Source organism: Salvelinus fontinalis, chromosome 32, assembly GCF_029448725.1.
Source record: "Salvelinus fontinalis isolate EN_2023a chromosome 32, ASM2944872v1, whole genome shotgun sequence".
NCBI classification, from domain to species: Eukaryota; Metazoa; Chordata; class Actinopteri; order Salmoniformes; family Salmonidae; genus Salvelinus; species Salvelinus fontinalis.
In genome coordinates, this window is record NC_074696.1 from 33,316,925 (window position 1) to 33,336,904 (window position 19,980).

General features: G+C 41.2%; 2 protein-coding genes across 6 annotated transcripts in view; both read left to right on the forward strand.

Annotated features, from left to right (window-relative positions):
- Window positions 1–9,904, forward strand: part of LOC129831112 (transcriptional repressor p66-beta-like) — a 44,971-nt gene extending 35,067 nt beyond the window's left edge. For 2 of the 3 annotated variants that reach the window (XM_055894172.1, XM_055894170.1), the window contains exons 7-11: window positions 2–386; window positions 977–1,179; window positions 1,595–1,705; window positions 2,039–2,282; window positions 5,100–9,904. In XM_055894172.1, coding sequence (XP_055750147.1) covers window positions 2–386; window positions 977–1,179; window positions 1,595–1,705; window positions 2,039–2,282; window positions 5,100–5,236 — 1,080 coding nt within the window. In that variant the 3' untranslated portion in view covers window positions 5,237–9,904. The remainder of the gene's footprint in view (window position 1; window positions 387–976; window positions 1,180–1,594; window positions 1,706–2,038; window positions 2,283–5,099) is intronic. The other variant, XM_055894171.1, reaches the window with a different exon arrangement.
- A 1,263-nt stretch (window positions 9,905–11,167) lies between these two features.
- LOC129831113 (DNA-directed RNA polymerase III subunit RPC7-like) lies at window positions 11,168–19,453 on the forward strand. Of its 3 annotated transcripts, none has more exons than XM_055894174.1 (8): window positions 11,168–11,287; window positions 12,068–12,210; window positions 12,536–12,665; window positions 13,311–13,379; window positions 13,756–13,812; window positions 17,461–17,531; window positions 17,646–17,765; window positions 18,653–19,453. In XM_055894174.1, the coding sequence occupies exons 2-8, from the start codon at window positions 12,091–12,093 to the stop codon at window positions 18,737–18,739; spliced, it is 654 nt and encodes a 217-aa protein (XP_055750149.1). In that variant the 5' UTR covers window positions 11,168–11,287; window positions 12,068–12,090; the 3' UTR covers window positions 18,740–19,453. The 3 variants fall into 3 exon arrangements, with proteins under 3 accessions (XP_055750149.1, XP_055750148.1, XP_055750150.1); XM_055894173.1 differs by having other exon boundaries at window positions 11,170–11,565; XM_055894175.1 differs by lacking the exon at window positions 11,168–11,287 and adding an exon at window positions 11,665–11,942.
- Window positions 19,454–19,980: the final 527 nt, after the last annotated feature.

Consider the following 19,980-nt stretch of genomic DNA (forward strand, 5'->3'; position numbering starts at 1 on the left):
GGCCACTAGCCAGCAGGTGACGGCGTCCCAGCGTTCGGGCTCCTCTGCAATCTACATGAACTTGGCCCACATGCAGGCGGCGTCGGCTGGTGGCGTGGCCGGTGTGGGGATGGGCAGCAGCGGAATGGGCGCTGTTAGCCCTTCCACCATGTCGAGCGGCACAGGTGGCGGCGGCAGCTCCGGCGTGAGCTCCCTGGCGGACCAGGCCAGCAGCCAGGCGGCAGCCAAGCTAGCCTTGCGCAAACAGCTGGAGAAGACTCTGCTGGAGATCCCGCCGCCCAAGCCACCAGCCCCACTCCTGCACTTTCTGCCATCGGCGGCCAACAGCGAGTTCATCTACATGGTGGGCCTGGAGGAGGTGGTACAGAGCGTCATCGACAGCCAGGGTGAGCCACTGGACAGGCTCCGCTCCAAATCTCACTGCATACCAAATAACTACTCATTATATGATCAAGATTATTGATTCTGCGCATGAATGTGCTTAAAGTAACTGTCCAGTGAAAATCGAACCTTTAATATTCTGTTAATTTATACCCATATAATGATGTTAACACATCCTATACTCATATTTGTGGCAAAACCATAAATTTATGGGAAAAAAACACTTAAACCCCAACTCAAACTTCAATCTCAAATAGACTGTTTAAAAGATGCTTGCTTTTTCCTCATAGAGGATGATGTCATCCTCATGAGGATGAGCTGGTTGATCACTACTCGCATGCATATTTGTAATGACCGTTATACGCCCACACCATTCTGTTTTTGGGGTGTCCACGCCATTCAAACACATAAAAGCTGCTTTTAACATACTTAATTAAACACATTTGTAAGGAAACTATTTTGCTCAAATTGTAATTAATTATAGGTAATATTTCATAGAAATCTGGAAACACTGGACAGTAACTTTAAACTGACCCCCTCAGTTCATTTATGAACCAAAACCTGTAATAACTGCCTCTTTCCTGCCTCTCATCAGGTAAGCTGCGGGGGGCGCTGTCACGCATGGAGCCCTTCTTCTGCGCCCAGTGCAGGATCGACTTCACCCCACACTGGAAGCAGGAGAAAGGCGGGCGTATCCTCTGCGAGCAGTGCATGACGTCCAATCAGAAGAAGGCCCTGAAGGCGGAGCACACCAATAGGCTGAAGAACGCATTCGTCAAGGCCCTGCAGCAGGAGCAGGTCAGCTGTTTAATAAAGCATGGATTAAAGAGATCCACAACAGGCTTTACAGCAGGGATAGGTCAAATATACTAGTATGCAGGAATGTTACAAACTACGTGTGTTTTAACGATAAGTACGTTTTGTGGCTGACCTCCTTTTGACAGCTGTGAGAGGGTGTGACCTTATTATGTTCTAGTACCCTGAGCTGTCGGAGTGAACCAATTGACTGTTTCCACTTGACCACTGACATGCTCTGACTGATGAAAGCAGTAGTGTGTGCTCTGACTGTTTTACAGTAGTGTGTGCGGCTGTCCTTTTGTACTTGAATTTCTTGTTTGTTTCTCTCCCTGTCCCAACCTTTTCTTCCCATCTGTTGTTCATTGTCTCAACCCTTATCTCTCTCTCTCGCTCTCGCTCTCCTCATGTTTAACAGGAGATTGAGCAAAGGCTCCAGCAGCAGGCAGCCCTCTCCCCCAGCACGGCTCCGACTGTTCCCAACGTCGGCAAGGCCGAGACCATGATCCGACATCACGCCCTGCGTCAGGTAACGGGCCTACACTAAGAAACATTAAAGTGACTAACCTTAATTTGTTGGTTGTTGTCAGACCTCAAAAGTTGTCCATTTTTTAAATATTGAAATGAGTCCTTGGTCCACCCCAATCTGTTGAGTAGATCCAACTATATGCTTCAATCAACCATCTATAGGCCCCATTTAAATCTGGGGTGAGTCTGTAGTTTGCAGCGTTTGCAGACTGTACTCTGGCACAGTATCATATTATGTTTTAAATCGTTATGTTACCAAAACCATTTTGGTTGGACTGACATATCTGGAGGTCACTGATTTCCTCCACCTCTCTCTCACCCTCTGCTCCCTCAGGCTCCCCAGCCTCAGGCCTCCATGCAGCGGGGTCTCTCCAGCTCGGCGAGAGGCGTCCTCTCCAACTTCGCCCAGGCCTCCCAGCTCTCCGTGGCCAGCAGCCTGCTGGGGATGACGGGGAAGCAGCGCTGCGGAGGAGGGGGTGGTGGCGGGACTAGTGGCGGTGGTGGCAGCAGTCGGATCCAGCATGATGGCCGTCGCCAGATCTACAACATCCCCGGTGGGTTTTTGAGAACCCCTTATGGTAACACTTCACTTAGGCCTAAAAGCCTGCAGATATAATGCTATTACATGTTAGAAGTCTGGTCCCTTTTGTGTATACAATACATTCGGAAAGTATTCAGACCCCTTGACTTTTTCCAAGTTTTGTTACATTACAGCCTTATTCTAAAATTAATTTTAAAAATGTGTCCGTCAATCTACACACAATACCCCATAATGACAGGTTTTTAGACATTTTTTGCTAATTTATATAAAAAAGAATATATCACATTTTAAATAAGTATTCAGACCCTTTACTCAGTACTTTGTTGAAGCATCTTTGGCAGAGATTACAGCCTCCAGTCTTCTTGAATTTTAATGCTACAAGCTTGGCACGCCTTTTTTGGAGAGTTTCTCCCGTTCTTCTCTGCAGATCATCTTAAGCTCTGTCAGGTTGGATGGGGAGCGTCGCTGCACAGCTATTTTCAGGTCTCTCCAGAGGAGAGATCGGGTTCAGGTCCGGGCTCTGGCTGGACCACTCAAGGACATTCCGAGACTTGTCCTGAAGCCACTCCTGCATTGTCTTGGCTGTGCTTAGGGTCGTTGTCCTGTTGGAAGGTGAACCTTCGCCCCCTCTGAGGTCCTGAGCGCTCTGGAGCAGGTTTTCATCAAGGATCTCTCTGTACTTTGCTCAGTTCATTTCCCTCCATCCTGACTAATCTCCCAGTCCCTGCCACTGAAAAACATCCATACAGCATGATGCTGCCACCACCATGCTTTACCGTAGGGATGGTGCCAGGTTTCCTCCAGACGTGACGCTTGGCATTCAGGCCAAAGAGTTCAATCTTGCTTTCGTCAGACCAGAGAATCTTGTTTCTCATGGTCAGAGAGTCCTTTAGGTTCTCCAAGCGGGCTGTCATGTGCCTTTTACTGAGGAGTGACTTCCATTGTCCTTCTGGAAGGTTATCTCATCACCACAGAAGAGCTCTGGAGCTTTGTCAGTGACCACTGGGTTCTTGGTCATCACACTGACCAAGGCCCTTCTCCCCCGATTGCTCAGTTTGGCAGGGAGGCCAGCTCTAGGAACAGTCTTGGTGGTTACAAACTTCTTCCATTTAAGAATGATGTAGGCCACTGTCTTCTTGGGGACCTTCAATGCTGCAGAACTGTTTTTGGTACCCTTCCTCAGATCTGCGCCTCGACACATTCCTGTCTCGGAGCTCTACGGACAATTCCTTCAACCTCATGGCTTGGTTTTTGCTCTGACGTGCACTGTCAACTGTGGGACCTTATATAGACAGGTGTGTGCCTTTCCAAATCATGTCCAATGCATTGAATTTACAACAGATGGACTCCAAGTTGTAGAAACATCTCAAGGATGATAAATGGAAACAGGATGCACCTGAGCTCAATTTCGAGTCTCCTAGCAAATGGTCTGAATTTCGCTTTGTCATTATGGGGTATTGTGTGTAGATTAATGAGGAAATGTTTTTATTTAATCCATCCATTTTAAAATAAGACTGTAACATAAAGAAATGTGGAAAAAGTCGAATGGTGTGTATATAATTAGTCCCGTGTGGCTTGGTGCAAATGTCAGAGTTGTGGGTTTGATTCCCACGGGGGACCAGTATGAAAAAGTACGAAAATGTTTGCACTCACTTCTGTAAGTCTCTCTGGATAAGAGCGTCTGCTAAATGATTAAAATGTAATAAGCATGTGTGAGCCTTTATAACGTGTTATTATAACAAGTTATGTTTCTCAATTTAGCAAATTTGAAACATTTTAAACCGCTTCCAAATGGCTTTTGAATTTAGTCACGATCATGATGAGATAATTATGATAATATGGTGGAAATATGTGCTTATGACAAGTCTTAATGTATTATAACAGCATTATAATGCATGTTACCTGAAGGTGTTTCCTAAATGGTTAGCATTCAAAGAAAGAGTAAGAGTGAGACACGATGGGCTTTACACATTTTTACAAAGATAGCCATACAGAGAGCATACATAAAAAAAGTATTATTGCAATAAAAATTGTCATACCTATCATTGTCTAACAAACATCTAGTCTCAGGTCAGGTGGACAGCAGGGTTGGGGTTAATTAAACAATTTATATTCTATATAATTAAATTCCCTCTCCCTGTAAATTTGATTTCATTCAATTAAAATTCCAGGTCAGTCTTTGAATTCAGAGGGAAACCCTCTCAATTCCAATGTTAGGTTATTCAAAAAACAATAATTCCACAAATTCCAATTAAATTCCCTCAGGCTGATCATGTCACTGTTCAGACAGCCTAGCTATACTGGACATATAGAAATCCAAGTTGAAATAATTTGTAAACAAGTCATGCAGTACATTTTTTGTATTAAGTGCATTAACTGTGAAATGTACAAATATATTAAATTCAATTCCAAATATTTGTTTTACAATTTCAATTGAATTAAAATGTATACTGTCAAATTCCATAATTTGAAGATTATTGTAATTTAATTCAGCGTAAATTAATTGAAGTTTACATTGGCGTTTCAAATTAAATTGGAATTGACCCGATCCCTGGTGGACAAAACAGACACAGCAGACTCTGGAACATTTTGTTAATTTTTAAATATGTTTTATTATTAAATGTGTTCCTCTTTCTCTCTCTCTTTTTCCTCTGTGTTTCTTCCTGTCCTTTTAACTTCCCTTTCCTTGTTCATTCTCTCAACCTCTTGTTTGAACTCTCTCGATCTCTTTCTCTCCTTCTCTATTATTCTTGATCTCTCTCTCTCTCTCTCTCTCTCTCTCTCTCTCTCTCTCTCTCTCTCTCTCTCTCTCTCTCTCTCTCTCTCTCTCTCTCTCTCTCTCTCTCTCTCTCAGGGTTGAACATTGCCTACCTGAACCAAGGAGGGGTCGGGGCCAACAAAGGCTCCAGCTTAGCGGACCGCCAGAGGGAGTATCTGTTGGACATGATCCCGCCGCGCTCCATATCACAGTCCATCAACGGACAGAAATGAACCCCCCCTTGTCCCCACCCTCCCAATCCCCACCCCAAGGACCACCTTCAACACCCCCCTGCCACCATGCCCTCACAAAAAAAAACTTGACCACCTCCCCCACCCCACCCCATTGCATGCAGTGCCTGTCCGTGTGCCTACCTAAACTAACCCATGAGAAACGACACAATCAGCCTGAGAAACGACACAATCAGCCAGACAAAAGACAAGCAAACTGTCAGTGCATCTTCTCGACTTTCTTACTATAGCAAAATTATTTCGAAGACTCAAATAATTTGTACTACTATTATTACTGTTACTATTATTATTATTATGATTATTGTTACCGCTTCAGTTACTATTGCTCTTATTAAGCTTTTCTTTCAATTCATACCCTTACTTTTATTTATTTTGGGGGGAGGTAGGGGGTACTGATGACGGGTTGCTTTAGGATATCTTTGTTTTTCTTTTCACTTATAATTTTATTTTAGTTACTCCCCTGCTACACTCCATATGTACGGTTCTTTTAATTTAAGATTTTTAAAGCAGCAAAAGAGATGGGCATACCGCTATGTAAGAGAGAGATCATGCGGAATGAACCGGATCCACCTGGACACTGGTCCAATGACTCACTGCCCTGCTTTGAGTGGTCCAGCAAAGATAATGGATCATAACCAGGAAGCACTATTCATATTTTGGTTTGACACAGCATTAATGGCGAGAACAACGACAGGATCCACAAAGTGTGCACTATGGTGTGGATAAATAGATAAACAAATCAATGAAATAAGCACAGGAAAGTCCACTGGTGTTTGCGGTGAGAAAAACATACATGCCGTGTCACCAGTTGAGGCCATGGCCTGCAGAGAGGAGGAGCGTGGCAGCCATTTTGGAGTCTGGCGTATCGTCCCATCTCGGTGCTTGGCACTGGCCTGAAAATGGGGTCATGAAAGCTGCACCCAAGATCCCTCATTGCCCCTCAATGCCTCAAGTCCAGAGACTTCAACCCTTTCTAAACCCAACTTTCTTGTGGTACCGTGAGGGAAATGGTGAGGACTCGTGCTGGAGGTGGCGGTGGCACGTTTTTAGTTTTCTTGTTGTTGTAGGGTTTCTTGATTTTCGTTTTTTTGCGGCGTCTCTAGAAAAGGCTGCGTATCTCAGAGGTACTTGCCCCAGGAGACGATAATTATCAAAAAATTGTGAACAGATTGAAACTACTCAAATATCTATATGGATTATGTATCGATGACAAGCTTGAGAGAAAGGAGACTGATATGGATTTATCTTTAAAATGGGAGAGACGTGGATCAATCATCGTGTTCAGGCAATGCACACGAGATGCCTCATTCTCGAGGAGCACTTTTCTTATTATGAATAAAATAAATAAATAAATAAAACGTTTAAAAAGAGAATAAGAATGTTACAATTCACAGGTCCCCCAAGGTGCGGATGTCAACTGATTGTCTACAAGAGAGTCGGGAGAGAGACCTTTGTCCAGAGTGTTCATGTGGACTGTATCAGATGACTTTCAATTGGTTAACCCTCTTACTTTTTCCAATGATTTGAACAAGTTCGTTAACACTGGCAGTGACAAGTGATTTTGTCCAGTTTTGCCCCCATTGACCTTTGGGACGTCGGTCATATGAGCATGGTCTCACACGCCTGTGAACACTTACCACTGCCACGTACATTTCACCAGCAGCACTTTCTGTGTTTTTTTGTTTTTCGGTTTGGTTTTGAAGTCCCCTAGACTCACTAAGCCAAGTTTGCTACAGGTCATAAAATACATTTTAAAGCAATTTTCAGTCAATGTGCAGTATTTCTCAGAGAGAGGTAGACCAGCGGATCTTCAATTCATTTGGGGTTTGTCTGGCTGGCATAGGAACTAAGTATTTACATGTGCGTCCATGTAGAAGCTATAAGGGGTTTAGTGTGGCTAGTGTTGGGAAGATCAGACAGGACTTTTAGTTTGCTAGGTTCAACGTCACAGGTTTCAGTCTTTATTTCAGGATTTTAGAGGATTGTTGAATTATTTACTGCTGTAACTGCTATAAACCATATTTTCAATTTTACCTCTCACTGTATCAGGAATTTAGGTCAAACGTTGAATGACATAGAAAATTAGCATCTGTAGGCCAATGGCTCCACAGCGTATTATGTCAGTATCTGGTCAAGTAGGTTGTAGAATCAGGGGTTAGGGCACATCACCATCCTGATGGCCATAGAAAGACTTAAGTAAAGCCAAAGGACCATGGAAAGATCCATGGCAACACTGCAATAATATTGGCACTTAAAAATATCTCACCTGTATTGTTCACTGGTCTCAGAGTTGTGGAGTTTGGGGTTTGTCATCCTCTTACACACTGACAACCTGTAAGGTTTGGCTGAGAGATTATGGCATTACAAACACTGTTCGAGTGGAAGCTTTGAGGAGTTGAACCAATCAAGATGGATTCTTTGAAATTGATCTAATCAGTTGATTACTACATCTCATGATAGGTAACGCTCTACTATCATTAGGTGTGCACAGTTCAGCAGGCCTGACATGAGAGGTTTACATTAAATTGGGTGTGAGCTCTGCCCACTAGATACAGATTCTGTGTATCAAGTCAAGTGCACTCATGCAGTGGCCTATGAAATCTCAAGTCTCCTTTCCTAGTTCTCGTAAGTTATTTATACTGAACACACACCAAGTCATATATGAAACTACCTTTTGGTTTGATTGGCAGGTGCAATATGTAGATGTGAATGGAAGTTTACATTCAGAAGATATTTGTTTTTGTTGCTTATACAATTGTCAATCAATTCCCTCTTTTGTGGTTGGTTAGAATAGGATGTCATGACTTTTTTTTATATCGGGGTACATTTTCTTTCCCATCCCCTCATGTTTGATTCGGCTGTCTCGTTTTTCTATGTCCTTTTGCTATGAAGCTGGACTTGTATATTGAAGCTCCTTTCTCTCTCTTGTTCTCTTGCAGACTAATAGACGCATCCACACACCTTTTGTAATTTCAACCACAATCTTTTTTTGAAATGTCAAATGTTTGAGGGTTTTTAAATGTCCTATTTCTGATGTCTCAATTAAGTATTTTTGTTTTGTTTATGTTTTACGTTTAAGAAAAAAAATCAAATTTAATCAAACATTTTATTGACTGAAATAAAAATTACATGATATTTGCTATGTCAGAACTAATAATGACTTATTGTACATAAGCTTTTTTTTCTCACTTCGATAAAAAAATAAAATGGTATATTGTGTAGAAAAGCAAACAAAAAGCCATGAATATAGTGAAGCTTGTCATTTTGTTTTGTGATCACTGTGTATTATTGTGTAACAAATGTGCAAAATGTATGGGATTATTATTATTCTTTCTTTTAGACACATTTTTTCCCCCTGAATGTATGTTTAAAAAAAAAAAAAATGTGTTTGCCGGAAAAGTGATCATTGTTCTGATGGAGTTTGAATCCATTCCACAGGCTTCGAGCTTGAAGAATGTCAGGTTCACGTATGTTTCTTGTATGTATGTTCTATTAGAAACTCAACACTGTTCAGTGTATTTCTTACTTTGGATGAACCCATGCAGACTTCATTTGTGAAAACGTGGCATGATCAAACCACTGACAGACAGTATTACCCCAGAGGAGTCATCAAATCCACAGATCTCACTCAGAAACAGCGCTCTGTTTTGTTGATTTCAATTTCTGTACTGAACTACAGGGCTAACCATGTCTGAAATGACAGGTATAAAAAATAAAATTTCCTTTTCTTTCTTCCATATGAATATGAAAATATGCTCATGTTTTCCATTGGAAAATATAAATTGAATAAAAAAAGTAAAATGTTTAATTTGTTTTTACCTTTTTAAAATCTAGTGTACTAGGAGCTGTTGGAAATGAGAGAAATCTTGCCCTTATCACCTTTGTTCTGGTCAACATTTGTTTTGGGGGAATTATCATGTAGTTTCAAACTGACAATATTCAAACTGACTCCCATATAAGGGAGTTCAAGGGTTATGTCTAAAACATTCTAAGGCAGATAAAGCTGCCCATCAAGACAGTGTTGTAGTTATGGGGTGTACTAATTGTGATGTTATTCTTATGGAGGGTTGATCACATTTCCTGGCTAAACAAATGTATTATGTTATTTTATTGGTATCCTTTAATGTACTCTTGGCAAATTAGTTATTGTTGGAAATACAGGGAACTTTTTGAAGGGGGGGGGGGGGGGTGTATTCATTGCAAATAATTTTCTACATTTGAAGTGAATATGCTGAAGTTTTTCTTTTATACATGTAAAATGAACTGCAATTCCTCAGTTTAAACATTGCATAATGTTGATGTTGTAAATTACATTTGTGAGAAAAAAAATGTCATGGAGTCATTATCAATCTGTATCAATTGAATGGACATCTGGGGAATGGGTGAAAAGAGAATTCATTTTTATCCTAGAAAATAAATCCCTTTTTTGTTTGTTTTATTTCAAATATAAATCCTGACCTTTTGCACATACTTGATATTTAACTGTCTTCAAATAAAAATTAAAATAAAAAAATATTAATGCTGTTTGAATACTGCCAGTTGATTAATAACGATTATGCATTGACTGAAAAAATAAGCTAATTTTGGAGGAAATAACTTTGTAATATTTATCTCTTGCAAGCTATGTTTAATAAAGGATGGAACGATTTACTTCTGGATTTTATGACTTGTGTTCTACAAAAACATTGTTTTCCTGTGAAGTCTATAGGGGTAGATGTGTAAAGTAATAATTTGGCATTTACATGCCATTTAAGAGGCTAACCTTTTCAGCAACACAACCACAAAGCTTACATGCAAATATAAAACGCACTCCAAACTAAACACACCTGATTAAGAGGAGTTGGGTTTAATGCGGAAGACGAATTTCGGTTGAATGCATTTAGTTGTGCAACTGACTAGGTATCCATCCATCCCCCTTTCCGTCAGTTTCTTACTCAAACTATCCCAAATCTTAAAACGTAAGGAATAATAGTGCTGCATGGTGGCAGTGGGGAGCACGAATATGTTGTGAGACGTTTTTCCTTATAGCTCAGACAGAATAATTAACAAATGAACAACTGCTAAAAAACGCTACCACATTTTTTTGTGGGGAAATTGTATTATGCTAGATTAAAGTAACAATTATTCTATAAAAAAATAAAGGTTAAATTCTAACGTTATACCAGTACAGACAGTAGGGTGGAAATATTGCGCACAGAATATTGTAGCGACCGGCACAGACAGCGGTGTGTTATGTGGTAGGCCAGGGGTGTCAAACTCATTCCACGGAGGGCCTAGTGTCTGCAGGTTTTTGGTTTTTCCTTTCAATAAAGCCCTAGACAACCAGGTGTGGGGAGTTCCTAACTAATTAGTGATGTTAATTCATCAATCAAGTACAAGGGAGGAGCGAAAACCCGCAGACACTCGGCCCCCCGTGGAATGAGTTTGACACCTGTGTGGTAGGCTATTAGTGGGTTGTGTTGTACTTAACAGTGTTCGCGGGGTCCGACATACCAATCAACCTGCTATCTGCCCATCACGGGGATGCCTGGAATGTTCTGATGCCGGGCATCCTAGTTATTGGCGGAGTGGCGTGGAGGGGGGTTGGGCAGGGGGATGGAGCGTTGGAAGTTAAGACCAGGTTTAGCCATTGTTCTCTCTCTTACGTCTGGGCTTCACAAGAGGTTACGTTTGGCTTGTGGTGTGTCTTTCGTTTATTTGGCGTGGGCTACAGCCAAACAGTAGCCTGTGTAATGTTGGGTTAATAAACCGTCAATTCGTAAACTCAACCCTCTGTCTGGACAATTGTTCCTTCATGATCTTGTCAGGTCATTGCAGGTTAAAGGTTAAATTCAAAGGTTAAAGATTAAAGGTTAAATTCTAACGTTATACCAGTACAGACAGTAGGGTAGAAATATTGCGCACAGAATATGTTTCCTGAGACATTCAATGCCGACGGAACACACGTGTACTCCAGTTGAAAACATCCGACAGTCTGTGCACGTGTGGGCTTACTCAGAAATAATTTTTCGATTATACAGTATAATAAGCTATGTATGTATCAAGAGGAAAAACAGCATACGTATTATTGCCTGCACTGTAGTGTATTAGAACGCTCAGCCTGCAAGCCTAATCGTCAGACTAACGTTGGCTACATCGCTATCAAGCCAGTGGATCTGGTTTGGGCTCTGCAGACTGCAGCATTTCTAACGTTACTACTAAGTTAGCTAGCCATTCAAGATATTTGGGTTGGATTCTGTTGGGCTTGGTTTTTATACTGTACGTTTCAGGGCTTGGCTCTATATTTCACGATCTCAACTGACACATTGTAGGTACGTGAAAAAGTATAATGTCATAGAATAGCTGCCAAATATAACGTTAGCTTGCTTGAATGCCAGCCAATAATAGCTAGCTGGCTATGCAAACAATGCTGCACTGGAGAGGTCACTTGCCGGCAGTTCAAGTATCATAGCTAATTACTGTAGCTATATATTTTGCTTGCTAAGGATTTGGTGTAATCATGTGTGAAATTAACTTTCGAGATTCCAAGACGATACAGAAGAGTCAGTAGGGCCAGGGTGAAATGCGATAGCTAGCTAGCTTTCTTATTCTGTATGGACTTCCATGCGGTCATTGAGTGCTAGCTACCTAACGAACGGTATCTACCCAAAGTTAGCTAGTTAATGTTACTAGTTACCTGTAAACAAAGGTAAATTGGGAGCCTAGTGTTGGGAGCCCACTCCAAAATGCGAGTTAGATATCCACAATACTGGCTGCTATGTCTATTTGTTAGGCTACATCTATCAGATTTTTTTTCTCCCACGATTCTTTCAGCATTTAGCAACAGACTCATCCCCATGGCTGGAAGAGGCAGGGGTCGTGGAAGGGGACAGATGACCTTCAACCTGGAGGATGTGGGCATAGGAAGGGGGGACAGCCTGCCCCCCACCACCTTTAAGCCCTCACCCCTCTTCCCTGTGAGTGTGCACATGGAGTCAGGGCTTGTAACACAGTCTGGACTCACCTTGCCACAATTGCTTATAGTGCTCTTATCTAATATTGCTAGTAACGTAATGCGTACATGTTTTCTTTTTCTCTTCAAGGCATTTTTCTCTCTGAGGTACATGTACAGTATGATTTGTATGGACACTGTCTGGTTTAGACACATTATATAGCCTTACCATCCTTTAAACGGTTTGCAGTATTATTAAATACTGTATAGTAATTTAAACGTAGTAACATGTTTGCTTAGTGCTAGTGTTGTGGTACAATCTCCTGATCTGTTCCCTCTCCTTACCTCAGCCCATGCCAGTCCAGCCTGTGCCCCTGCAGACAGGAGAGGAGGTGGAGTACATGCTTGCTTTGAAACAGGAGCTGAGGGCCGCCACCAAGACCCTGCCTTTCTACATCAGACGGGCTGCTCCCAAAAGAGGTAGAGTAAATGGCAATATCAGGATGATTTCAGCAACAACTAAGCATGAGACTAAACTGTTCTGCCTTTTTGGTCCGATAGTTATCATGTTGTAGCAATTGAAGTGCACATGCACAGATACTCTATGATATTCGGTGAGTACATCGTCTCACCTGCGGTGCTGCACGTGGCAACATCATATCGCAGAGTCTCAGTTTAAGGGGTAGAGAAATCATAGAATGTTATTAACTCTGATTGAGCTAGCTTCCAAAGTTGTGTGGTTAATATTATTGGTAAACTTTTAAAGAATGTTGCAAGCATTTGTTGGTGTGAATGAAGTGAAATTGTTTTTTTTTGTCATAATTAAATAAGCTTCCCAAAGATTATATAATTGTTGTAATTAGTAGCCTGATTAACAGCTGTCCATGTAAACCGGATTGTAAGGGCAAAGCATGTAAATATTTAAATCAAACTGTTCTATTAGAGCATTCACAATAATTGTATTGTTGAATGCTTGTAAAAAGTACCCAGTTATGGCGGCTGTTATGTCAGACAAATGGTATGGTATAGAAGGTTTTGTAATTGTGTGTTCTACATGTTTTCCCTGGTTGGTATTATATGAATAGGAAATTGTTAGTTATAATCTTGCTGCTGTTTCCCATGTAGATGTCGATCGCTACTCTGATAAGTACCAGAGCGGAGAGCCCAAGGACAGCACCATCGAGTGGAGCCCAGGTGAGTGATGATTGGCTGGGGCTGGTTTGTGGAAATACAGGCTGTTAGAATCCGCACTCAACTGATCACAGAACAGTTGTCTCTTTTATGAACTCTTTTGTTCCCTGTACCACTACTGCTAGTATTCTTCACTGGCACCCCTAGCCTAGCCAGACTGTCGGTCCTGTTTCTGGTGTTTTCTTTTGATGCAGTTTTATTATATGTCCAGCTGATGGTGCCAGACAGTCAATTTCTTGTCTGAACTAATCTAATTTTTAATCTTGTGCTGTGGTGTCATTATTCCTCATACTTTGAATGTGATGCATTTCTGGTGTGTTTTATGCAATGCGTATTTTCTATGGTAACGTGTTTCTCCTTTTTTATGGTTCTGTTTCAGACTGGAGCAGATTGCCTAAAGAGCTTTGCATTAAAGTGAGAGAAAATCGGGGTAAAAGTGAGTGCTTTATCTCAAGGACTTGTGTGTGGAATTCAAACTTTGTGTAAGCCATGTATTGTTTTCAATTGAGATTTATTTCTCAGATACTCAGTGAAATTTTGTTTACTTATTTGCTTAGCTACTTACTTTGGCCTTTGAATTCCTTGTGAAACATATGCCATTATTGAACTGATTCCAACCTCCTTCTGTCAAGTCCCTAACCAGGTTTTGAGTTTAAGTGAGGTCTGTAAGAATTTATTATTTTTAAGTTGAAACTCATTTATTGCATTTTAATACTTTTTTTTTTTTTTTTGAATGCTATTTGGAGAACAGCAAAAATTACCCTAGCCATTATCACCCATTCATAGCCTATTAGTTATATAGTTGTAATGTTATACCCCTGAAAGGGGGGAAATATGAGAAACTATTCACACTGACACGTACCATCAACGACGAAACAAAAACGTATGTTTAGAACAGTATTATTTGCATTTTAATGTCGGCCTATAGGGCAGGTAGGCCATGTGGAGATGTTCATATTGAAACAAATCATCTTTTTTTAATGTTCATAACTTGTTTGATAAGATTAGTACAGAATTTCTTGACCCAAAGTTTGGGAACCACTGTACTAACCTCTCTCTCTGCTTGCTTCCTCGCTCTCTCTGTCTCCTCTGCTTCTTCCTGCATGCGTTGCAGCCTGCCTCAGCCTCACCACTGAGCGCCACATGCCCACATCACTGTCTATCTCAGGCTGCCTACTCTCTGTAATGCAAAGTTATTATGAGAACTTATATGTATTGCTCCTGCTGAGGTAGGCTCCGTTTTAACGTTAGAAGGATGAAGTAAGAAGCTAACTGGCTAAGTAATACTAGCCAGAGCCCTTCAACATTACTACAATAGAAGTCCTACGGGCATCTAGCCACCTGACTGACATAAGCGACTATTTACCAGTTGTGAGTCAGTTTTTGTTTGTTTGGGGGATGTCTGTAGACACGGCAGGAGTCGCGGGACGTTTTTAAAATTGCTTTTTGTCTGGTATCGCGCAGACACACTGTCAGCAGCACCTCTTGTTGCCTACTTGAGCCAGCCTGTGGCGCGAGAGGCTGGCGTTAGCCTTTTGAGAGAGGTGGGGGTTGTGCTTACAGCCCAACACCGTGCAGGACGTTTGGCATTTGCCAGAGAACACCAAGATTGGCAAATTCGCCACTGGCGCCCTGTGCTCTTCACAGATGAAAGCAGGTTCACACTGAGCACATGAGCACATGTGACAGACTTGACAGAGTCTGGAGACGCCGTGGAGAACGTTCTGCTGCCTGCAACATCCTCCAGCATGACCGGTTTGGCGATGGGTCAGTCATGGTGTGGGGTGGCATTTCTTTGTGGGGCCGCACAGCCCTCCATGTGCTTGCCAGAGGTAGCCTGACTGCCATTAGGTACCGAGATGAGATCCTCAGACCCATTGTGAGACCATATGCTGACACATGCACATTTGTGGCCTGCTGGAGGTCATTTTGCAGGGCTCTGGCAGTGCACCTCCTTGCACAAAGGCGGAGGTAGCGGTCCTGCTGCTGGGTTGTTGCCCTCCTACGGCCTCCTCCACGTCTCCTGATGTACTGGCCTGTCTCCTGGTAGCGCCTGCATGCTCTGGACACTACGCTGACAGACACAGCACCAACCTTTTTGCCACAGTTCGCATTGATGTGCCATCCTGGATGAACTGCACTACCTGAGCCACTTGTGTGGGTTGTAGACTCCGTCTCATGCTACCACTAGAGTGAGAGCACCGCCAGCATTCAAAAGTGACCAAAACATCAGCCAGGAAGCATAGGAACTGAGAAGTGGTCTGTGGTCACCACCTGCAGAATCACTCCTGTTTTGGGGGGTGTCTTGCTAATTGCCTATAATTTCCACCTTTTGTCTATTCCATTTGCACAACAGCATGTGAAATTTATTGTCAATCAGTGTTGCTTCCTAAGTGGACAGTTTGATTTCACAGAAGTGTGATTGACTTGGAGTTACATTGTGTTTTTTAAGTGTTCCCTTTATTTTTTTGAGCAGTGTATATATATATATATATATATATATATATATATGTGTATATGTATATGTGTGTATGTATATATACAAACACATATATATATATATATATATATATATATATATATATATATATATGTATATATATATGTGTGTATGTATATATGTGTGTATGTATATATATATATATATATATATATATATATATGTGTGTGTATGTATATATATATATGTGTGTGTATGTATATATATATATATATATATGTGTGTGTATGTATATATATATATATATATATATGTGTGTGTATGTATATATATATATGTGTGTGTATGTATATATATATATATATATATATATATGTGTGTGTATGTATATATATATACAAACACATACAGTACCAGTCAAAAGTTTGGACACACCTACTCATTCAAGGGGTTTTCTTTATTTTTGCTATTTTCTACATCGTTGAATAACACATGGAATCATGTAGTAACCAAAAAAGTGTTAAACAAATCAAAATCTATTTGAGATTCTTCAAAGTAGCCACCCTTTGCCTTGATGACAGCTTTGCACACTCTTGGCATTCTCTCAACCAGCTTCATGAGGAATGCTTTTCCAACAGTCTTCAAGGAGTTCCCACATATGCTGAGCACTTGTTGGCTGCTTTTCCTTCACTCTGCGGTCCAACTCATCCCAAACCATCTCAATTGGGTTGTGGTCAGGTGATTGTGGAGGCCAGGTCATCGGATGCATTACTCCATCACTCTCCTTCTTGGTCAAATAGCCCTTACATAGCCTGGAGGTGTGTTTTGGGTCATTGTCCAGCAAATTATAGTCCCACTAAGCGCAAACCAGATGGGATGGCGTATCGCTGCAGAATGCTGTGGTAGCCATGCTAGTTAAGTCTGCCTTGAATTCTAAAGAAATCACCAACAGTGTAACCAGCAATGCACCATCACACCACCACCTCCATGCTTCACGTTGGGAACCACAGATGCGGAGATCATCCGTTTACCTACTCTGCGTCTCACAAAGAAACGGAGGTTGGAACCAAAGGTCTCAAATTTGGATATTACGATCCTGTGCAGGTGTTGTTACACGTGGTCTGCCACTGCGAGGACGATCAACTGTCCATCCTGTCTCCCTGTAGCGCTGTCTTAGGCGTCTCACAGTACGGACATTGCAATTTATTGCCCTGGCCACATCTGCAGTCCTCATGCCTCCTTGCAGCATGCCTATAGCACGTTCACGCAGATGAGCAGGGACCCGGGCATCTTTCTTTTGGTGTTTTTCAGAGTCAGTAGAAAGGCCTCTTTAGTGTGTCCTAAGTTTTCATAACTGACCTTAATTGCCTACCGTCTGTAAGCTGTAAGTGTCTAAACGACCGTTCCACAGGTGCATGTTCATTAATTGTTTATGGTTCATTGAACAAGCATGGGACACAATGTTTAAACCCTTTACAATGAAGATCTGTGAAGTTATTTGGATTTTTACGAATTATCTTTGAAAAGGGACGTTTCCTTTTTTGCAGAGTTTAGTTACGGCCATGCTTCTGTCCTGCGCCATTTGTTGCTATTTTTATTTACTTTCTTTTGGGCTAACCTTCATGTTCCATTCTTCTCTCCTAGGACCTACACCTCAAGTTAAACGGACAAAGAAACCTCTTGTAGGAAAAGAGGAGATTCTCATCAAGCTAGAGGTAGGATATTACAGAAATGATCAGAAATGCAAACCTTTTAGTTAGTCCTAATTAGGGGCTAATTTGCATGTACCCTGCCCTGTTTTTGATGTTTCTTGGAAACACACTCTTCAGACTCTCGAAAAGAAAGAAGAGGCGGTGAACTCTGAGGAAGAGCAGGACGAGGAGAAAAAGAAGACGAACGAGGAAGAAGAACAGGCAGATGAAGAGGACTATGAGGAAGACTTTGAAGAGGTAAGGGGTAATGGCGACTGATGAGGCCCGTCACATTTTGTACCTTGTTCTGCTTTGAACCTGATTGTTATGGTTAGGGATTTAGTCATAAAAAGAAAAAAGTGAAATGCCAGTGAAGAAAATGGTCGGCGAGTAAAACTAATGCTAACAACGCTAATTTAACGTAATAGCTACTCAAAAGCTATTTACAAAATAAAAAAGGTGCATAAATGGTGTCTAAGGTGTGTTTAGGCTCCGTAAAATCCTCACCTTCTAATCAGAAGTTTGTTAGCTGGTAACAGCCATCTTTTGGTCAATAGAAGACGAAAATAAAGATATTGCCGGGCACATTGGCCAACAGCTAATACCCTGATGAAATGCATATCTTCTATAAGTCACCATGGCTATGCATGGAGATTGGTTCAGGTAGTCCTTTTTAATCTTCTGTCCGCTCTTCCTGTCTGTCTTGAGCTAGTGCTCTAGCTAGCGAACTTGCCACATTCTATCAACTGGGTCCGGCCTTCAAAGTTTCCTGTGCCGTTGAGTTTGTGACAGACACATCTGTATTTATGCAGGCCATAAGTGTTCTATGATGTTTTGCTAGATTAATCTCCCCAAAAGAATACTGACAGAAACGTCATACAAGTTCACAAAGGAGTAATCTTTAGATGAAGTAAGATGCCTTCTTCCTCTAATGTATGGTTGAATAGCTATGTCAAACATGCTAAAAACAGCGCAAATCAAACTAGCTAGCTACTATACTAAGGAGGCACAGACAAGTGGAAAAATGAAGAGAAGCGACACTGAAAAAGATGTTGACAAGCCAGTGGACCGGGGAGCCATTGTTCACTTGGTAGGCTATCATTCCTCCTCGCATAGCTCAATGATCATCATCATCTGTGTTCCAGGATACCGACTACATCATGTCTTACTTTGACAATGGAGAGGAGTTTGGAGGGGACAGTGACGACAACATGGACGAAGCCACCTACTGAGAGACCGTAAGAGTGCTGATAACACTGAATAGACAAAAAGAAAAGGCTTTGAGTCATCCTCCCTGCGGACGTAGTTACAGTATTCTAATTACTTGTGGAGTCATTGGCCATGGGAACAAAGACATTGACCGGTATAGTCTAAAACATGGAAAGAACAATATGCTGCTATCTGATAACCTAGATCCAAGACATGGAAGGTGGTGACTGCTGGTGGAAACAGTGGCTCAATGTAGACATCTAGAGAGAATACTCAGACATTTTCTTATTGTGTGTGGTGATTTAAAGTGCCAAAGATACTAACTAGTCATACTGACTGTTCCCCTTTCTTCAGCTATGTTGAGGTAGTAATGGGAGCTGATGTATTTACAGGCTATTGATGCCTTTTATAACTTTAATAGATTTTATGGTTTTAATTAACACATGTACAATTGCAGTAGTCTGTGGTTTTTAAAGTAAAGACATGTTTTAGAGAGGTATTTTAGCTTTTGTAATTCCTTGGTGTAAGTATTTTTTTTTAAGTGTATACAACAATCAAATGTTGGCTAAGACATTGAAAACAATAGTTGCAATCAAAAAAAATGGTGTGTATTCTTTTTAAATATTTTTTTCCTGTAATGTCAAATTATGTTATGCAAGTTGACAATTTGAAAGTGTTGAATTTGAGTCTAAATACATTTTAAAGAACCAGAGTAAATATTTGTTTGTATCAACCAACCAGCAGATGGCATATTATTCCAAGGTAAATCAGGTGTGGTGTATCTTCACTGTGTGTAGTTGGTAGGTTATGCAGTTGACAAAAAAAGTTATTCACCATTGCCAATTTAAAAGGAGCAGGGATGGAATTGGGTGTGAACGTGTGTAAACTCATGACATGTTAAAAGTATTTTTTGAGCTGAATTCCTGGTAATTTATAGTGGTGAGCTCCCAGAATGTTTTTTTTTTTATACTACCCGTTAAAGGGAGTGATCCTCCATTTCCTTGAACAGCGTGTGTGAAAAACCCAGCAGCGTTGCAGTTCTTGACACAAACCGTCACGCCTGGCACCTACTACCCTAGCCCGTTCAAAGGCACTTCCATTTATTATTTTTTGCCCATTGCACACATACACAATCCCTGTCTCAAGGCTTAAAAATCCTTCTTTAACTTGTCTCCTCCCCTTGATCTACACTGATTTGAAGTGGATTTAACAAGTAACATAAATACGGGATCATCATTTCACCTGGTCAGTCTGTCTTAATGTT